This window comes from Dipodomys ordii, unplaced genomic scaffold, assembly GCF_000151885.1.
Source record: "Dipodomys ordii isolate 6190 unplaced genomic scaffold, Dord_2.0 Scaffold19, whole genome shotgun sequence".
Lineage (NCBI taxonomy): Eukaryota > Metazoa > Chordata > Mammalia > Rodentia > Heteromyidae > Dipodomys > Dipodomys ordii.
In genome coordinates this window covers 12,842,599-12,857,952 of record NW_012267235.1, presented here as the reverse complement: position 1 = coordinate 12,857,952, position 15,354 = coordinate 12,842,599, and the positions used below count along the sequence as shown (strand labels likewise).

Sequence of the window (15,354 nt, the reverse complement as noted above, 5' to 3'; positions counted from 1 at the left end):
GGCTTTTTTCTTTTTGCTTATGTGGTGCTGAGGAATCGAACCCAGGGCCTCAGGCATGCAAGGCAAGCGCTCTACCACTGAGCCACCTTCCCAGCCCCAGATGAGATCTTTTAAAGGTTTTTGGATATAATGACAAGGGAAAGAAATAAGGTAATTAAGGGATTTGTTAGGGTAGTATTATGTGAACTCCTGATGAATTCTAAGATGGGAGTGTGTTGGGAATGTATAAATGTCATTGAGAAGAATGGGGTAGGAGAGAGCTTGCTGAAGAATGAGCAGAAGGAATGAAGTAGTATATAAGTCATGGTGGAGGGATTGTCTCCAGATAGAAGGTGTACTTGATTTAGGGAAGGAGAAAGGAAGAAGGTAGCTGAAGATTTTCAGGTTTGGGAGTGCAACACTAAGGCATTTCCTATCTTTGGACTTCAGTTTTTCCTGATAAGTTGTAGGCAAGATGTTATAGATCTGATGGTAGGGAAGTTAGGACTTAGAAGTTCAAGGGGCATAGCATTAGCTACTTGCCTTTTTTTTTTTTTTGGTGCTAGTACTAGAACTTGAACTCAGGATCTCAAATTCTTGCTCAGTTTTTCTGCTCATGTCTGGCAGGCACTTGAATCACACTTCTACTTCCTGCTTTTTTTTTTGTCCGTCATGGGGGCTTGAACTCTGGGCCTGGGTGTTGTCCCTGAGCTCTTGCTCAACGCTAATGCTTTACCACTTTGAGCCCTAGCTCCACTTCCAGTTTTCTGGTGGTTAATTGGAGATAATAGTCTTTCATGGCTTTTCCTGCCTGGGCTGGTTTTGAACCTTGAAAATCTCAGCTTCCTGAACGCTAGGATTGTAGGCATGAGCCACCAGTGTCTGGCCTTCCTATTCTTTTTTTTTTTTAAACAATCCTACTCTTTTTTTATGTGTATGAGTGTTCAGGTCCTAGGCCTTATTGAGGTCCTGGGTGCTATCCCTAAATCTTTTGCTCAAAGTTAGCATTCTGCCACTTCTGTTTTTTTTTTTGTTTTGTTTTGGTCGGTTGTGGGGCCTGAACTCTGGGCCTAGGCAGTCTCCCTCAGCTCTTCAGCTCAAGGCTAGCATTCTACCACTTGAGCCACAGTGCCACTTCTGTCATTTTCTGCTTATGTGGTGCTGAGGAATTGAACCCAGGGCCTCATGCATGCAAGACAAGCACTTTACCACTGAGCCACCTTCCTAGCCCCTACTTCTATTTTTTGTAGTTAATTAGAATCTCTTGGACTTTTCATGCCTAGGCTGTCTTGAACCATGATCTTCAGCTTCTGGCCTCCTGGGTAGCTAGGATTGTAGGTGGGAGCCACTACCACCAACTACGTCCTGCTTTTTGCTTGATAAGAGTCTTACAGACTTTTTGCCCTGACTGGCTTTGAACCTTGATTTTCAGATTTTAGTCTTTGAGTATTCTTTTTAAATTAAAAAAGTAAATTTTGTTTATATTTTTGAGACAGTCTCCTTATGTTGTCTAGGCTGAACCTAAACTTCTGGGATCAAGTTAGCCTCCTACCTCAGCCTCATGAGTAGTTGGAACTATAAAGGGTAACCAACACACCTGGTTATTTCTTACGGTAATCTCATTCGTTTTGTTGATACATGGCTTTATCTGAAGTAGGAGTTTGGTGCCAAATGTTTTTCTTAATGTAGATATTAACTTTCCAAGTCTTTTTTTTCTGTACTTTTTTTATTGTAAAAATACTGTACAGAGGGGTTACAGTTACATGAGCAAGGTAATGAGTACATTTCCTATTGATCATTGTTGCCTCCTCTGCCTCCTCCTTTGTTTTTCCCCTACCATCCCTTCTCACCTCCACATACCTATTCCCTCTCCCCCCCCCAAGACTTTCCAAGTCTTAAATCCATAGTATTTTTTTTCTCCATGAAGTCTAGCACAGGTATGAACCCAGCTTAGAAATTTGGGACCGTTTTGTTGTACTTGAGACTTATTTTTGAGTCTGAAAAGTGTTCTCCAATTTTACCAGGAAACAATAGTATGGGAGAAAAAAAAACGCAAGTCTTAAGATCTTCTAGTTAGTCAGATCTTTCAATTGTGACTTGGTTACCTTTTTTCTCAAACAAATTCTTAGGATCCCAGATAACCGTTTATTTAAAAGTTATTTTTATGTCAGGTGTCAGAGGCTCACACCTGGAATCCTAGCTACTCAGGTGGCTGAGATCTGAGGATCGCAGTCCAAAGCCAGCTTGGGCAGAAAAGTCTCCCTGAGACCACTCAAAAACCGGAAGTGGCTCAAAGTGGTAGAGTGCTAGTCTTGAGCGCAAAAGTTCAGGTACAGTGCCCAGGACCTGAGTTCAAGCCCCACCACTGACTAAAAAATATTGTTCTTATTTTTTGTGGTGCTGGTTCTTAAACATGCTAGGCCAGCACTATACTATTGGACTACATCCCTATTTCCCCATATATCCTTATTACTAAAATATAGACATATGTCCTTTCTATAGACAGTGCTGATGGTTTTGGGTCTTACATAGTTTGTTTTGCCTTTTTTTTTCTAAAGATAGTAGATTGGGTAGTATATTGACATCAGCTATGGTATTTCTCAAATGCACTTGTTATACTTCCTCTGCCTGTTAGATTTCCTCTGCCTCTTGGTAACATTGATGATGTGGTTGACAGCATGGGCATTGTTGCTTTTAGTCCCAGGACTCACCACCCACCATGGAGTTGGCTGTGGCTGTCCTGAGGGACCTGTTGCGATATGCAGCCCAGCTTCCGACGCTGTTCCGGGACATCTCCACCAACCATCTCCCTGGCCTTCTTACTTCTCTGCTTGGCCTCAGACCAGAGGTGAGAAAGTGATTGGGAAATAACATTGAAGAATGGGAAAGCAAAGGGATCAAGAGGAGATGTGAGGTGAGTTGGAGGAATATGGGACCATTGGTATTTTTGGCTACTTGACTTTTTGTTTTTTCCACAGTGTGAACATGCAGCTTTGGAGGGAATGAAGGCTTGTATGACCTATTTTCCTCGGGCTTGTGGTTCTCTCAAAGTAAGTACTTATGGTTCAGTTAATGAAAATTGTTACAGTTTACAGGGGAGTTAAATGTGGTTTAATACCAAATCAGGAAAGTGAGGCATTTTTTTGAGTTTGTCCAGAATAGCCCAGTTGGTCATGAACTTGTGATCTTCCTGCTTCCTGAATGTTAAGATTACAGATGAGCACCACCATTCTTTGCTACAAGTAAGCTCAGTGAAGTGCAAGGGTACTAGTATTTAGTGGCTACCTAGTATGTGCCAGGCCTCTTGCTCAGGGTAGAGGATGTCTTGTTTTATTTTACAATTGTAATTATTCTTTGGAGTTGGTGTTCCTGTATTTTAGAGGAAATAGAGGTGTGCTCACATGGTAGCACCAACATTGAGCAAAAAAGTCAACCAAGTGCAAGGTCCTGAGTTCAATCCTGGTTGAATGCATATACATCCTCAAACAAAAACAACAATCTCAAAACATAAAACATCTGTCTGGTTCAGGCATCAGCTGGGGGTCTTTGGGGAAGACCCTGTAATTGGTTATGTAGAAAGAAGTCCTCAAGAAGTTGATGTTTCTTAGTGAGCATTGGGTAATGTCCTTGCTGATTCTATTGTTACCTTGCCACTGCTAGTAGAAACTTTGAGATGGCAGGACTAACTACTGTTCCTGGCCCAAGACAGGACTTTCTATTGAGAAAGTATCTGGAGTTTGGAATAACTTATCTTCGTAATGGTTAGTAAAGCTATTTTTTTGTTGTTGTTAGCAAAAACTACTTGTCTTCTAAAAAATTTGTTTTGTGTATGTGAGTGTGCACACGTGTGTGCGTGCCAGTCCTGTGCCATGTCTCAGGGCCTGGGAGATTCTGTTTCTTAAGGCTAGCAGTCTACCACTTGAGTCACAGCATTACTTCCTGCTTTTTCTTAGAGATGACAGTCTCACAGACTTGCTCCCTGGGCTGGTTTTGAACCACAATCCTCAGATCTCAGGTTCTTGTGAGTAGGTAGGATTATAAACATAAGTCACCAGTGCCTGGCTTATAAAATGTTTTGTAAGGTAAATTTTCAACTACACATGGTAGCAGTTTGTCCCCAACCAATGTTTGTGAGGTGTTACTGCAAATGTCTTGTTTTTATTCATTAGTTCTATTTAGTGTTTCTGTCCACCTGTGAAAGTGGAGAGAACATTTAGTGACACCTATAGGGTGGCATTGTGAATCATCACAGGTACTAGAATGCCTGCTGTTCTTTTTTGGTTGTCTCTTAGCTTTCAGGGTGAGCATTTAGAAAATTCAGTTGTAATTCACAGCCTTGTGTCATTGTAGATTTTGGAGTTACAGCCTGTAATTTGAGTACCTTTTCCAAACCAAACAAGTATTCATGCCTTATTTCAGGTTATGTCTGCCTTTCTGTCTCTAAGAACTTAGTTTCATCTGTGTTGAAGATTCTGGCTTTGTCTGTTGCCAACACCTTAGATAATCTGTTCTGTAGAAAAGCCCCAGGTGCCATCTGTACTTTGGACATCTTAGTAACTCACCATTGCCATTTTAAAATAGTAGTTTTCTGTCCCATCCTCCAGATGCTCCCAGGGCATTTATAGTCTCCAGCCTCAGGGTTATTCTTCCTGAGATGATGTGTCTCAAGCTTTCAGAGTCCCTGGAGTCAGACCCTGCGGAAACTTTACTTGCCAGATTGATTAGTAGTTTCTTAGAATGAATGGAAAGACCATCATTCCCACTCTTAAGAGATGCCCAGGACATACTGTACATGTGTGCACATGTTTTGAGGGAAATGTTTGCTTTGTGGGCCAGCCAGGAGAAACCTTGCAATTGGAGCCATGTTGCTTCATTTCATTGTACTCATAGTAACACAGTCTGATTTCTTTTGGCTTCAGCCTGGCTTTTTGAACCAGGACCTCAGGGAAAGCCTGAGCAGCAGATTGGCAAAAACACCTCTAGTTGAGGTGTTGGTATTTAAGATTTATCTTTCTTGGATTCAAAGGTCTTGAATCAGAAGCTCTTGAGTGGGAACTCCACGGTTGGGAATATTCTGGAATTCTGTCAAAGCTTTCTAAGTCCAAAGGGAATGTGAGAAACTTCATCTGGCTCCTACCTGCAGGTAGATAGAAGAGAGTCTTTGGAGGACAGGTTTCTGAACCACCTGCTGGCAGGAGCTCTGCCTCTTGCCTGGTGCCATGGTTAATTTGTCTTGTAAAAATTCACTTTTGTGCATATGATGCTGCCAAATCCCAGGATAAAGCCAGTACTTCATTCTCAGCATGGGTATGAAGGCCTCAGTCTGTGTCCTTTGGCATCTTCTGATTTTTGTAGTTCTCCTTTTTTTTTTCCCTCTCTCTTTTAAGCCCAGCTCAGTTCCACTCTCCCTGACCTCCATATTGCTTACTACTATATAGTTCGAGTGTTGGGTCTAAGTTATTGTTTACCTTGTATTTTTTTCCCTAACTACAGAATCTCTTTGAAAATAGAAATTGGTTTCCCTCTGCTAGTATTGTGAAAATAGAAATTGGTTTCCCTGTGCTAGTATTGTATTCTTACCTTTTTTCTGCCATGTGCCCCTTCTCAGCCTAACATTCCGTTTTCCCCATGTGCTAATGACAGAATTCATGCACATTGCTATTATCTCATTCCCAGTCCCCTCACAGTAATGTTTCATAAAAGAAAATGAATGGAGCCAGGAAACAGTGCCTCATGCTTGTAATCCTAGCTACTCAAGAGTCTGAGATCTGAGATCGAGGTTCAAAGCCAGCCTGGGCAGGAACATCCATGAGACTTATCACCAGTAAACCACCAGACAAGTAGAAGTGGCGCTGTGGCTCAAGCGGTAGAGCGCTGGCATTAAGCTGAAATGCTAAGGGATAGTGTCCAAGCCCAGAGTTCAAGCCCTACGACCGACCAAAAAAAAAAAAAAAAAGAATGAATGAAAATGCATGGTACCAGGCATTGGTGGCTCACGCCTGTAATCCTAGCTACTGAGGAAGCTGAGATTTGAGGATTGTGGTTTATAGCCAGGCCAGACAGGAAAGTCCACAAGACTCTTATCTCTAATTAACCACCAAAAAGCTGGAATTGGAGCTGTTTGCTCAAGGATAGGGCCCTGGCCCTAAGTGTAAGCCCCAAGCCTCAGTATAGGCACTGTAATCCTAGCTACTCAGGAGGCTGAGATCTGAGGGTCGCTCTTATCTCCAGTAAAACCAGCTAGAAAACCAGAAGTGGCGCTGTGGCTCAAGCGGTAGAGCGCTTGCCTTGAGCTGAAGAGCACAGGGACAGCACCCAAGCCAGGAGTTGAAGCCACATGACTGACCAAAAAAAGAAAGAAAGAAAGAAAATAGATGAGCCAGGTGCTGGTAATCCTACTCAGGAGGCTATGCTCTGAGGATCATGGTTCAAAGCCAGCCCCAGCAGGAAAGTCTGAGAGATTCTTCTCTCCAATTAACCACCAGAAAACTGATAGTGGTGTGGCTCAAAGTGGTAGAGTACTAGCCTTGAGCAAAAAATGCTCAGGGAGCTCTCAGGTCCCAAGTTCAAGCCCCATGACCAACAACAAAAAGAAAATGCATGGAATAGCAAAGAAACCTTTTGTGTTTTAAATATCAACATGGTAGCCAGGTATAATGTCTCATGACTATCATCTCAGGTACTGGGCAAAAATGCAAGACTGAAAAATAACATACACACACACAAAAAGAAGAGCTGTGTTTTTACTCAAGTGGGAAAATTTCCTCCCCAATCAAAGTAGTTAAAAGAATTAAGGTAGAATAGAATATGTTAATAAGGTATTATTTTAATGCAGACTATTTCTGGGTGCTAGGAGTTGGAATGCAGAGCCTTAAGCTTGCAAGGCAGCAGGCACTGTATTTCTTGAACTACATACCTCAAGCTCCCTTTTACCTTGTTTATTTTTGAGGTAGTGTCTTGCTTTATGCCCAAGCCATCCTAATCTGCAATCCTCCTGCTGTGTTTCCTGATATATGACAAGCATATGTCACTGTGCCCAGCATTGGGTTTCCTCTGTAGCTAGGATTAGATGTAAATGTCACTGTACCTAGTCATTGAGGTGGGACTCTTAGATACTATTTTGCACAGGCTGGCCTTGAATTTTCGTTTCTCAATCTTCCCCTCCCAAGTAGTTTGGATTATAGATTATAGGGGAGGGGGTCCGGTCATGGGGCCTGAACTCTGGGCCTGGGCGCTGTCCTTCAGCTCAAGGCTAGCGCTCTACCACTTGAGCCACAGTGCCACTTCCGGCTTTTTTTCTTTTTTCTTTTGTGGTGCTGAGGAATCGAACCCAGGGCCTCAGGCATGCAAGGCAAGCGCTCTACCACTGAGCCACCTTCCCAGCCCCTTATTGTACAGTCTTTAACGTGGAAAGTGTTCCTTCAATGATTAGGTGAGACACAGGGAACTAGAGAAATAAAGTTCCTACAGGGACCTGCGTTTTAGGCATGATTGACATGCTTGGAAACCATACACACAGATGAGCGAGTGTGAGGAGGGAGGCACATATACCCAGACCCAAGGGCCATCACTTTTTAAAATTTAAAAAAAAAATTTTATTGTAAAGGTACTGTACAGAGGGGTTACAGTTACATGAGTAAGGTAATGAGTACAGTTCCTATGGAGCATTGTTACTCCCTCCTTTGTTTTCCCCCTACCATCTCTTCCCTCCCCACCTTCCCCAATTTCCTCCCACCCCCCAAGTTGTAAAGTTTGTTTTCAACATAGTGTCTGTACATCTCATTGTTAGAATGGATCAACCTATATCCTTGTTGCAGCATTTTGTTATTTCCCCTTTGGCCAACACTTTCATTGGCTCTAGAGTATTGCCAACTAGGTGTCCTTTAGGCAGGTTCTAACTGAAGCAGCAGTTAGTCAGCAGGAGGTCCTGCTGAGAGGCAGTCGTTTGGTATTTTTTTATAGTTTGTGCAAGCTATGAGAAACCCTTAGGTCAAGTCAGCTGGATCTAGGGAGCTGGTCATCAGGAAGAGGTTCTGTAAGGTACATATGTCTGGATTGCTCACAGGAAAGAATGAAAGAAGAGAGAGAACTAGAGACTTCCCAACTTAAGTTCACATTGGATGCTGAAGTAATTTAGACTTATAAGAATTCACTACAAGGGCTAGGAAGGTGGCTCAGTGGTAGAGCACTTGCCTTGCATGCATGAGGCCCTGGGTTCGATTCCTCAGCACCACATAAGCATTAAAAAAAAAAGCCGGAAGTGGCGCGGTGATTCAAGTGGTAGAGTGCTAGCCTTGAGCTGAAGAGCTGAGGGACAGCGCCCAGGCCCAGAGTTCAGGCCCCACGACCAATCCCACAAAAAAGAATTCACTACAAGTATAGAGGCAGATCTTTGTACTACCGGAATTTCAATTATAATTGAGGGATACACTACAATTTTACTTATGTTAGTGTAAATAATACATATTTTTTCCGTATCTGTGTTGATAACTCAGATAAATCATGGCCTTTGGGTTGAATACTTTTATTCCAGGGCCTTCTCATAGCAGGCAAAGAGGTTTGTTTACTAACTGTGACAGGTTGTCATTCTGAGATTGGCTGCTTTCACTCTGCTCTTCCAGCCTGTCCTTTTCTACCTCCTGCCCTCATGCTTGTGGACAATGCTACTTTCCCATGTTGGATCCTCGTGTGTGTGTGTGGGGGGGGGGGGGGGGGGGGGGCTGGGTGCTGTCCCTCAACTCTTCAGCTCAAGGTGTGTGTGTGCCTTTGCGTGTGTGTGTGGGGGGGGTGGGGGGTGGGGCTGGGTGCTGTCCCTCAACTCTTCAGCTCAAGGTGTGTGTGTGTGTGTGCGTGCGTGCGTGCATGCATGCGTGCGTGTGTGCGCGCGCGCGTGTGTGCATGCGCACTCATAATGGGCTTGAACTCTGGGCCTGGGCGCTGTCCCTCAGCTCTTCAGCTCAAGGCCAGCGCTCTATCACTTGAGCCACAGTGTCACTTCTGGTTTTCTGGTGGTTAATTGGAGATAAGAGTCTCATGGACTTTCCTGCCTGGGCTGGCTTTGAACTGTGATTCTTAGAGCTCAGCCTCCTACAAAGCTAGGATTATAGGTGTGAGCCACTGATATCTGGCTTGGACCCTCATTTTGAGTCAAAGGCAGTAGAGCTAGGAGTTTGGTGATTATTGTTTTTTAAGACTTCATTCTGAGAAAGATGACTTTCATAAGAATTGGTAAGAGGGACCTAAATTATCTGTGGGTAGAGGCCAAACCTTTTTCTCCAGAGAGAAGTCTAAGGACCAGTCAGAAGTGATGTGTAGGATATCTTTGTACTATGAAAGCATGTCTAGATCTTGCCAATGCTGCTGCCCTGTGGAAATATTGTGCTTCATTTCTGTAGGAAAGGAAAAAAAGACAAGAGTGGAGAGTTTGTTGCTAGGATGGGTATACATCTTTGGCTCCCAGAGCTGCCTTGTAACTTCTTTCTCTCTCCTCTAGGGCAAGCTGGCCTCCTTTTTCTTGTCTCGTGTGGATGCCTTGAGCCCCCAGCTTCAGCAGGTAATGGGAAAGGAAAGAAGTGTATGGCCTAGAAATCTGAGCCTGGGTCATCTTTTGTGGCTCATTCTTAGTTTTTATCTGTTACAGCTTTTGAACCCAGTTCTCACTTCTTCCCTGCTAATATAAGTCCAGACTTTTGCTTCCTGTGCCCATCTAGACCTTTCTTTCTCATTGTCCTTTCAGCTCCCTTTGGTCTCCATCTTTCTTGGACATTAGTAGGGTGGGGACCCTGTGGCTGGGCTAGTTTGTTCCTAACCAGCCTTCTGTCCTTCCTTCTGCAGCTGGCCTGCGAGTGTTACTCCAGGCTGCCCTCCTTAGGGGCTGGCTTTTCCCAGGGCCTGAAGCACACTGAGAACTGGGAGCAGGAGCTGCACAGCCTGCTGACCTCCCTGCACAGCTTGCTAGGGGCCCTGTATGAGGGATCTGAAACAGGTGGGGACTGGGTTTTGGAATCAGTAGGACAGGGGTTGTGAAATTTGGCAGGAGGGAACAGGATGCTGACCCAGGAAGTGGGTTTCTGGGCAAAATGGATGAGAACATAGTCAGGACATTTACTACAAGTAAAAAATGAGGAGATGGAAGAAAGATAGATGTACAAGGAAATTGTGTTGCTGCTTAGCTCCTGTGCAGAGTGAAGACTCTGGAATGGAGACGCTGCTTTCCCACTTAGATGATGTCGACACCCATGCCCTCTTCCGTCTTCAGCAGAGGTTTTCAGGACTGGCCCATTGTATGGCACTCATGCTCAGGTATGTTGGTGTTGGAGGGAGTTGGCACAGTATGGAGTCATACTGGGGGGAGGAGCCGCTACACTGGTCTTCTTGCTCTGATTCTCTGTAGCTCTGAGTTTGGGGCTCCTGTGTCTGTACCTGTTCAGGAAGTCCTGGATCTCATCTGCCGGATTCTTAGTGTCAATGGCAAGAATATTGTGAGTAAGCTAACACTTCTACATGCAGTTTTTGTTCATGACCCTAGGATTGGAAGCTCTCCAGACAGTGTTATTCATCCCTGAAGTCCCAGACTCTTCTGTACATATGCTATTACTCCCTGTACTTGCCTGACACTGTGGCTAGTGCTTCTCTGGCAGAGGGTGAATTTGGTGTCCAGCCAAGTTACTGCTGAGAGGTTCAGCCATCATCTCTTTGCCCTCCACCTAGGGTCTGCTCAGAAGATGAGGGTTTGATTTTGTTGGGAGAGCTGGGGACAGGGAATGTTTTTTTTTTCATGATTTGTACATGTGTATATAGTCATACATGTCTGTTGTATCTGTCTTTTCTCTGTCTCTCCCTATGTTTTCTCCCCACTTTTGCTGAACTTTCCTCAGAGCTTACTTGGCGATGGTCCCCTGCGGTTGTTGCTGCTGCCTTCTATCCACCTCGAAGCCTTGGATCTGCTCTCCTCGCTCATCCTCGCGTGAGTGGGGTTGGGCAGGATGTGAAGGGCCTGGGACATGCTGGAAATGAGTGTCACTGTTCCATCTCTGCCCCTAGGTGTGGAGGCCGGCTCTTACGCTTTGGGACCCTGATAAACCGTCTGCTTCCCCAGGTCCTCAATGTATGGAGCATTGGAAGGGACACCCTCTCTCCAGGCCAAGAGAGGCCTTACAGGTGACAAGCTAGGAAGGGGATAGAGAGGTGTGGATGAGGGCATGAAAGTAGTGCTGGGGTTTTGACACATGGACTCAGTTCATAACCTGCCCTCCTGACTCACACTGCAGCACCATCCGGATCAAGGTATATGCAGTTTTAGAGCTGTGGGTGAAAGTCTGTGGGGCTTCAGCAGGTGTGCTTCAGGGAGGAGCCCCTGGAGAGGCTCTGCTCACCCATCTGCTTAGTGACATCTCCCCACCCACCGATACCCTTAAGGTGAGTGAGACTTGGCTCCTATCTTTGGTTCTTGTACTCTTGTATCATAATGTGAGTTATCACCAAACACTATCTCCTAACTCTGTTTGGCTTTCCTGCTCCCTTATGTATATGATATATATTTTCCTTTACTACTAGCTACGTAGTCCCCGGGGGAACTCTGATGGGGGTTTGCAGAGTGGGAAGCCCAGTGCTCCCAAGAAGCTAAAGCTGGATATGGGAGATGCAATGGCCCCTCCCAGCCATCGGAAAGGAGATAGCAACGCCAACAGTGACGTGTGTGCAGCTGCATTAAGAGGTGAGCGAAGCCTTGGACCCTTGGAGTTGTAGGATGGCATGGAGTGATAACTCAGAGCCACTTGGAGGAGGGTGTGCATCAAATGCAGAGGACAGAAGTAGCAAGGGCAAGAGCTGCTGGTGGAATTTTGGGTAGTGCTGTGAGACTGGGGATTTGATGGTTTCCCCTGCTGTGCACATGTACCTTCCTCCCCCCCAAATCTCAGTTACCTCATTTACTCCCCAAGCACTTCATGTATGCACTATGTTTGCCAGGTATTTCTAACACTTGGGAAAACCCTTACCTGTGGAGCTCACAGGTAGAGTTCTGCAGGGACAGGCTGCCTGACAGCTTCCCTGCTTTTACTGCAACATAGTCTCTGAATAGAAGTTAGTAGTGTTAGTAGTATAGTTAATGGGTGATATGTATTCTACTCTCATGTACATAGAGGGACATTTATAATATTGTGCTTAAATATCTATGGTCCCCTTTGAGAAAGCAGACTGAGAGAAGGTAAGTGCCTTGCCCAGGCTAAGCAGTGGCAGAGCTGGGTCTTCCACTGGACTCTATTCTCCTGAAGTCTTTGTTTCATTCTGTCAGTAGCTTGCTTCTTCATTCGATGCCATTCTCTTCCCAGGTCTTAGCCGGACTATCCTCATGTGTGGGCCTCTAATCAAGGAGGAGACTCACAGGGTTAGTAGAGCCTGGTCTCCTTGGAACCTGGGGAGGGGGAGTTGCTCTGTGTATGTGGGAATCCATGCACCTCAGAGATGGCTCTGTGGAAACCTGGATGAGGTTCTGGAGAAGGGTTGAGCAGTCTTGGTGAAGTTTTTAGGTATGTTCTCTGTGCTTTTCAGAGACTGCATGATCTGGTCCTGCCACTGCTCATGAGTCTCCAGCAGGGTGAGGTGCTGGGCAGCTCCCCTTACAACAGCTCTTGTTGCCGTCGTGAGCTCTACCGCCTACTGCTGGCCTTGCTGCTGGCCCCTTCCCCTCGCTGCCCACCTCCCCTTGCCTGTGCCCTGCAAGCTTTCTCCTTTGGCCAGCAAGAAGACAGCCTTGAGGTAACTGAGGCAAATTCTTCTTTTGTTCTTAGATTCCCTTGTTCTCATGCTAGCCCTGTGAGATTCTGTGTTCTTGATGCTCATTCCTGGCCCTTCTTGTTTTCCTCAGGTCTCCTCTTTCTGTTCAGAAGCATTGGTGACTTGCGCTGCTCTGACCCACCCTCGTGTTCCTCCCTTGCAGACCATGGGCCCCACTTGCGCCACATCTGCCCCAGTTCCCCCTCCTGAGGCCCCATCTTCATTCAGGGCCCCACCCTTCCATCCCCCAGGCCCTATGCCCTCTGTAGGCCCCATGCCCACTCCAGGCCCCATATCCTCAGCTGGCCCATTGCCTTCTGCAGGCCCCATGCCCTCAGCAGGTCCAATGTCCTCCACAGGCCCCATTCCCTCTGCAGGCCCTCTGCCCTCTGCAGGTCCCATACCTTCCACTCGCCCTGGACCTCCAGCTACAACCAACCACCTAGGCCTCTCTGTCCCGGGCCTGGTCTCTGTCCCTCCCCGGCTCCTTCCTGGCCCCGAGAACCACCGTGCAGGTCCCAGTGAGGATCCTGTCCTTGCCTCTAGTGGGACTCCTCCACCTACCATACCCCCAGATGAAACTTTTGGGGGACGAGTGCCCAGACCAGCCTTCGTTCACTATGATAAGGAGGAGGCGTCAGATGTAGAAATTTCATTAGAAAGTGACTCTGATGACAGTGTGGTGATTGTGCCTGAGGGCCTTCCACCCCTACCACCACCACCTCCCACAAGTACCCCTCCTCCCTCTGTGGCCCCCACTGGGCCACCAGCAGCCTCTCCTCCTGTACCAGCCAAAGAGGAGCCTGAAGAACTTTCTGCAACCCCAGGGTCTCTCCCTCCCCCTCCCCCTCCCCCTCCTCCGCCTATTGCTGGTTCTGCAACACTTCCACCACCTCAGCTAGTCCCTGAAGGAGCTCCTGGAGGCGGAGGACCTCCAGCCCTGGAAGAAGATCTGACAGTGATAAATATCAACAGCAGTGATGAAGAGGAGGAGGAAGAGGAAGAAGAGGAGGAAGAAGAAGATGATGAGGAAGAGGAGGACTTTGAGGAAGAAGATGATGATGAAGAAGAGTATTTTGAAGAGGAAGAAGAGGAGGAAGAGTTTGAGGAAGAATTTGAGGAGGAAGAGGGTGAATTAGAGGAAGAAGAGGAGGAGGAGGAGGAAGAGGAGGAAGAAGAGTTGGAAGAGGTAGAAGACTTGGAGTTTGGCCCAGCAGGAGGGGAGGTAGAAGAAGGTGGACCTCCACCCCCAACCCTGCCTCCAGCTCTCCCTCCTCCAGAGTCCCCCAAAGTGCAGCCTGAGCCAGAACCTGAACCTGGGCTGCTGTTAGAAGTGGAGGAACCAGGGACAGAGGAGGAACCGGGGGCTGAGACAGCACCCACCCTGGCTCCAGAGGTGCTCCCATCCCAGGGGGAGGTGGAAGGAGAAGGGGGAAGTCCCACAGTAGGGCCACCTCCTCAGGAGCTTGTTGAAGAACCCTCTGCACATCCACCCCTGTTGGAAGAGGAGACTGAGGGTGGGAGTGACAAGGTGCCACCCCCACCAGAGACATCTGAAGTAGAAGAAGAGATGGAGACAGAGGCAGAGACTGCAGCTCTCCAGGAAAAGGTGAGTCAGCCAGGCAGGGTGGGCACCTGTGGGGTGGTGCTGGTGGGAGAAGGGTACTTCTACTAGTGTAAAGGAAGAGGTTTGCCCCAGTCTGATCCACCTTCTGTATATGTGTGACTGTTTTGAATCCTGTGTCTTTGTCCCTAAAAGGAACAGGATGACACAGCTGCCATGCTGGCTGACTTCATTGATTGTCCCCCTGATGATGAGAAGCCACCGCCTACCATGGAGTCTGACTCCTAGCCCTCTTCTGCACTTCCACCACCTTCTTCCCAATAAAGTTATGTTCTTATTCATGCTGCTTCTGGTTCTTGCCACACCTTATCTGTAGCCAGGAACCTTGGTGTCTCCTGGGGTTTGCAAGGTATCCATAGTCTCCACATATCCCTAACAGCTGATCAATTGTTCTCATTGCCTGAAGGAGGAGCCACTAACTTTAAGGAATAAGTTAGTGGTTGGAATTATAGAAATCTTGCCCTCTGCTCTTTCTAACCAGGGTTGCTCTGTAAGAGTAAGCAATTTGTGTGTAGCCTTGCTTTTGATCAAGGACTAAGAAAATTAAAGAGATTAACAGGATTAGTGATAAGGGAACTTGAATAAATAGACACAAATGGGTGCATATCAGTGTATATAATCCCTTGGTCTGAAGAGCAGCTGAGTGACTGTGATGAAGTTTAGTTATGAATTCTGTGTAATTTGAACTTTGGACCACCCCCAAAGAGATCATCACAGACTGAGGATGAGCTCTATTCTAGGGCTGTCCTAATTATGGCATCCAACTCTTTCCCAACTCCTCCTTAGCAGGAATTTGGTTAAGTCCACCCCAAATCCTACTCACTCTTAAGACCTGAATATTTTTCCACCAATGTGAAGTACACACAGACAAACACACATTATATATAATTCCCATATAGACATGTAGAACTATAGATCCCCATATTAATATATATTATATATAAAGACATTATATAGTATATATTGTATATAAT

General features: G+C 46.2%; 1 protein-coding gene across 3 annotated transcripts in view; it reads left to right on the top strand.

Moving 5' to 3' along the window:
- Pelp1 (proline, glutamate and leucine rich protein 1) overlaps positions 1–14,650 on the top strand; it is a 31,164-nt gene extending 16,514 nt beyond the window's left edge. For 2 of the 3 annotated variants that reach the window (XM_013013468.1, XM_013013469.1), the window contains 14 exons: positions 2,678–2,827; positions 2,958–3,029; positions 9,473–9,532; positions 9,814–9,964; positions 10,152–10,281; positions 10,373–10,460; positions 10,857–10,945; positions 11,023–11,139; positions 11,250–11,397; positions 11,536–11,695; positions 12,312–12,367; positions 12,532–12,738; positions 12,848–14,365; positions 14,516–14,650. In XM_013013468.1, the coding sequence (XP_012868922.1) occupies positions 2,678–2,827; positions 2,958–3,029; positions 9,473–9,532; positions 9,814–9,964; positions 10,152–10,281; positions 10,373–10,460; positions 10,857–10,945; positions 11,023–11,139; positions 11,250–11,397; positions 11,536–11,695; positions 12,312–12,367; positions 12,532–12,738; positions 12,848–14,365; positions 14,516–14,608 (3,039 nt within the window). In that variant the 3' untranslated portion in view covers positions 14,609–14,650. The remainder of the gene's footprint in view (positions 1–2,677; positions 2,828–2,957; positions 3,030–9,472; positions 9,533–9,813; positions 9,965–10,151; positions 10,282–10,372; positions 10,461–10,856; positions 10,946–11,022; positions 11,140–11,249; positions 11,398–11,535; positions 11,696–12,311; positions 12,368–12,531; positions 12,739–12,847; positions 14,366–14,515) is intronic. The other variant, XM_013013467.1, reaches the window with a different exon arrangement.
- Positions 14,651–15,354: the final 704 nt, after the last annotated feature.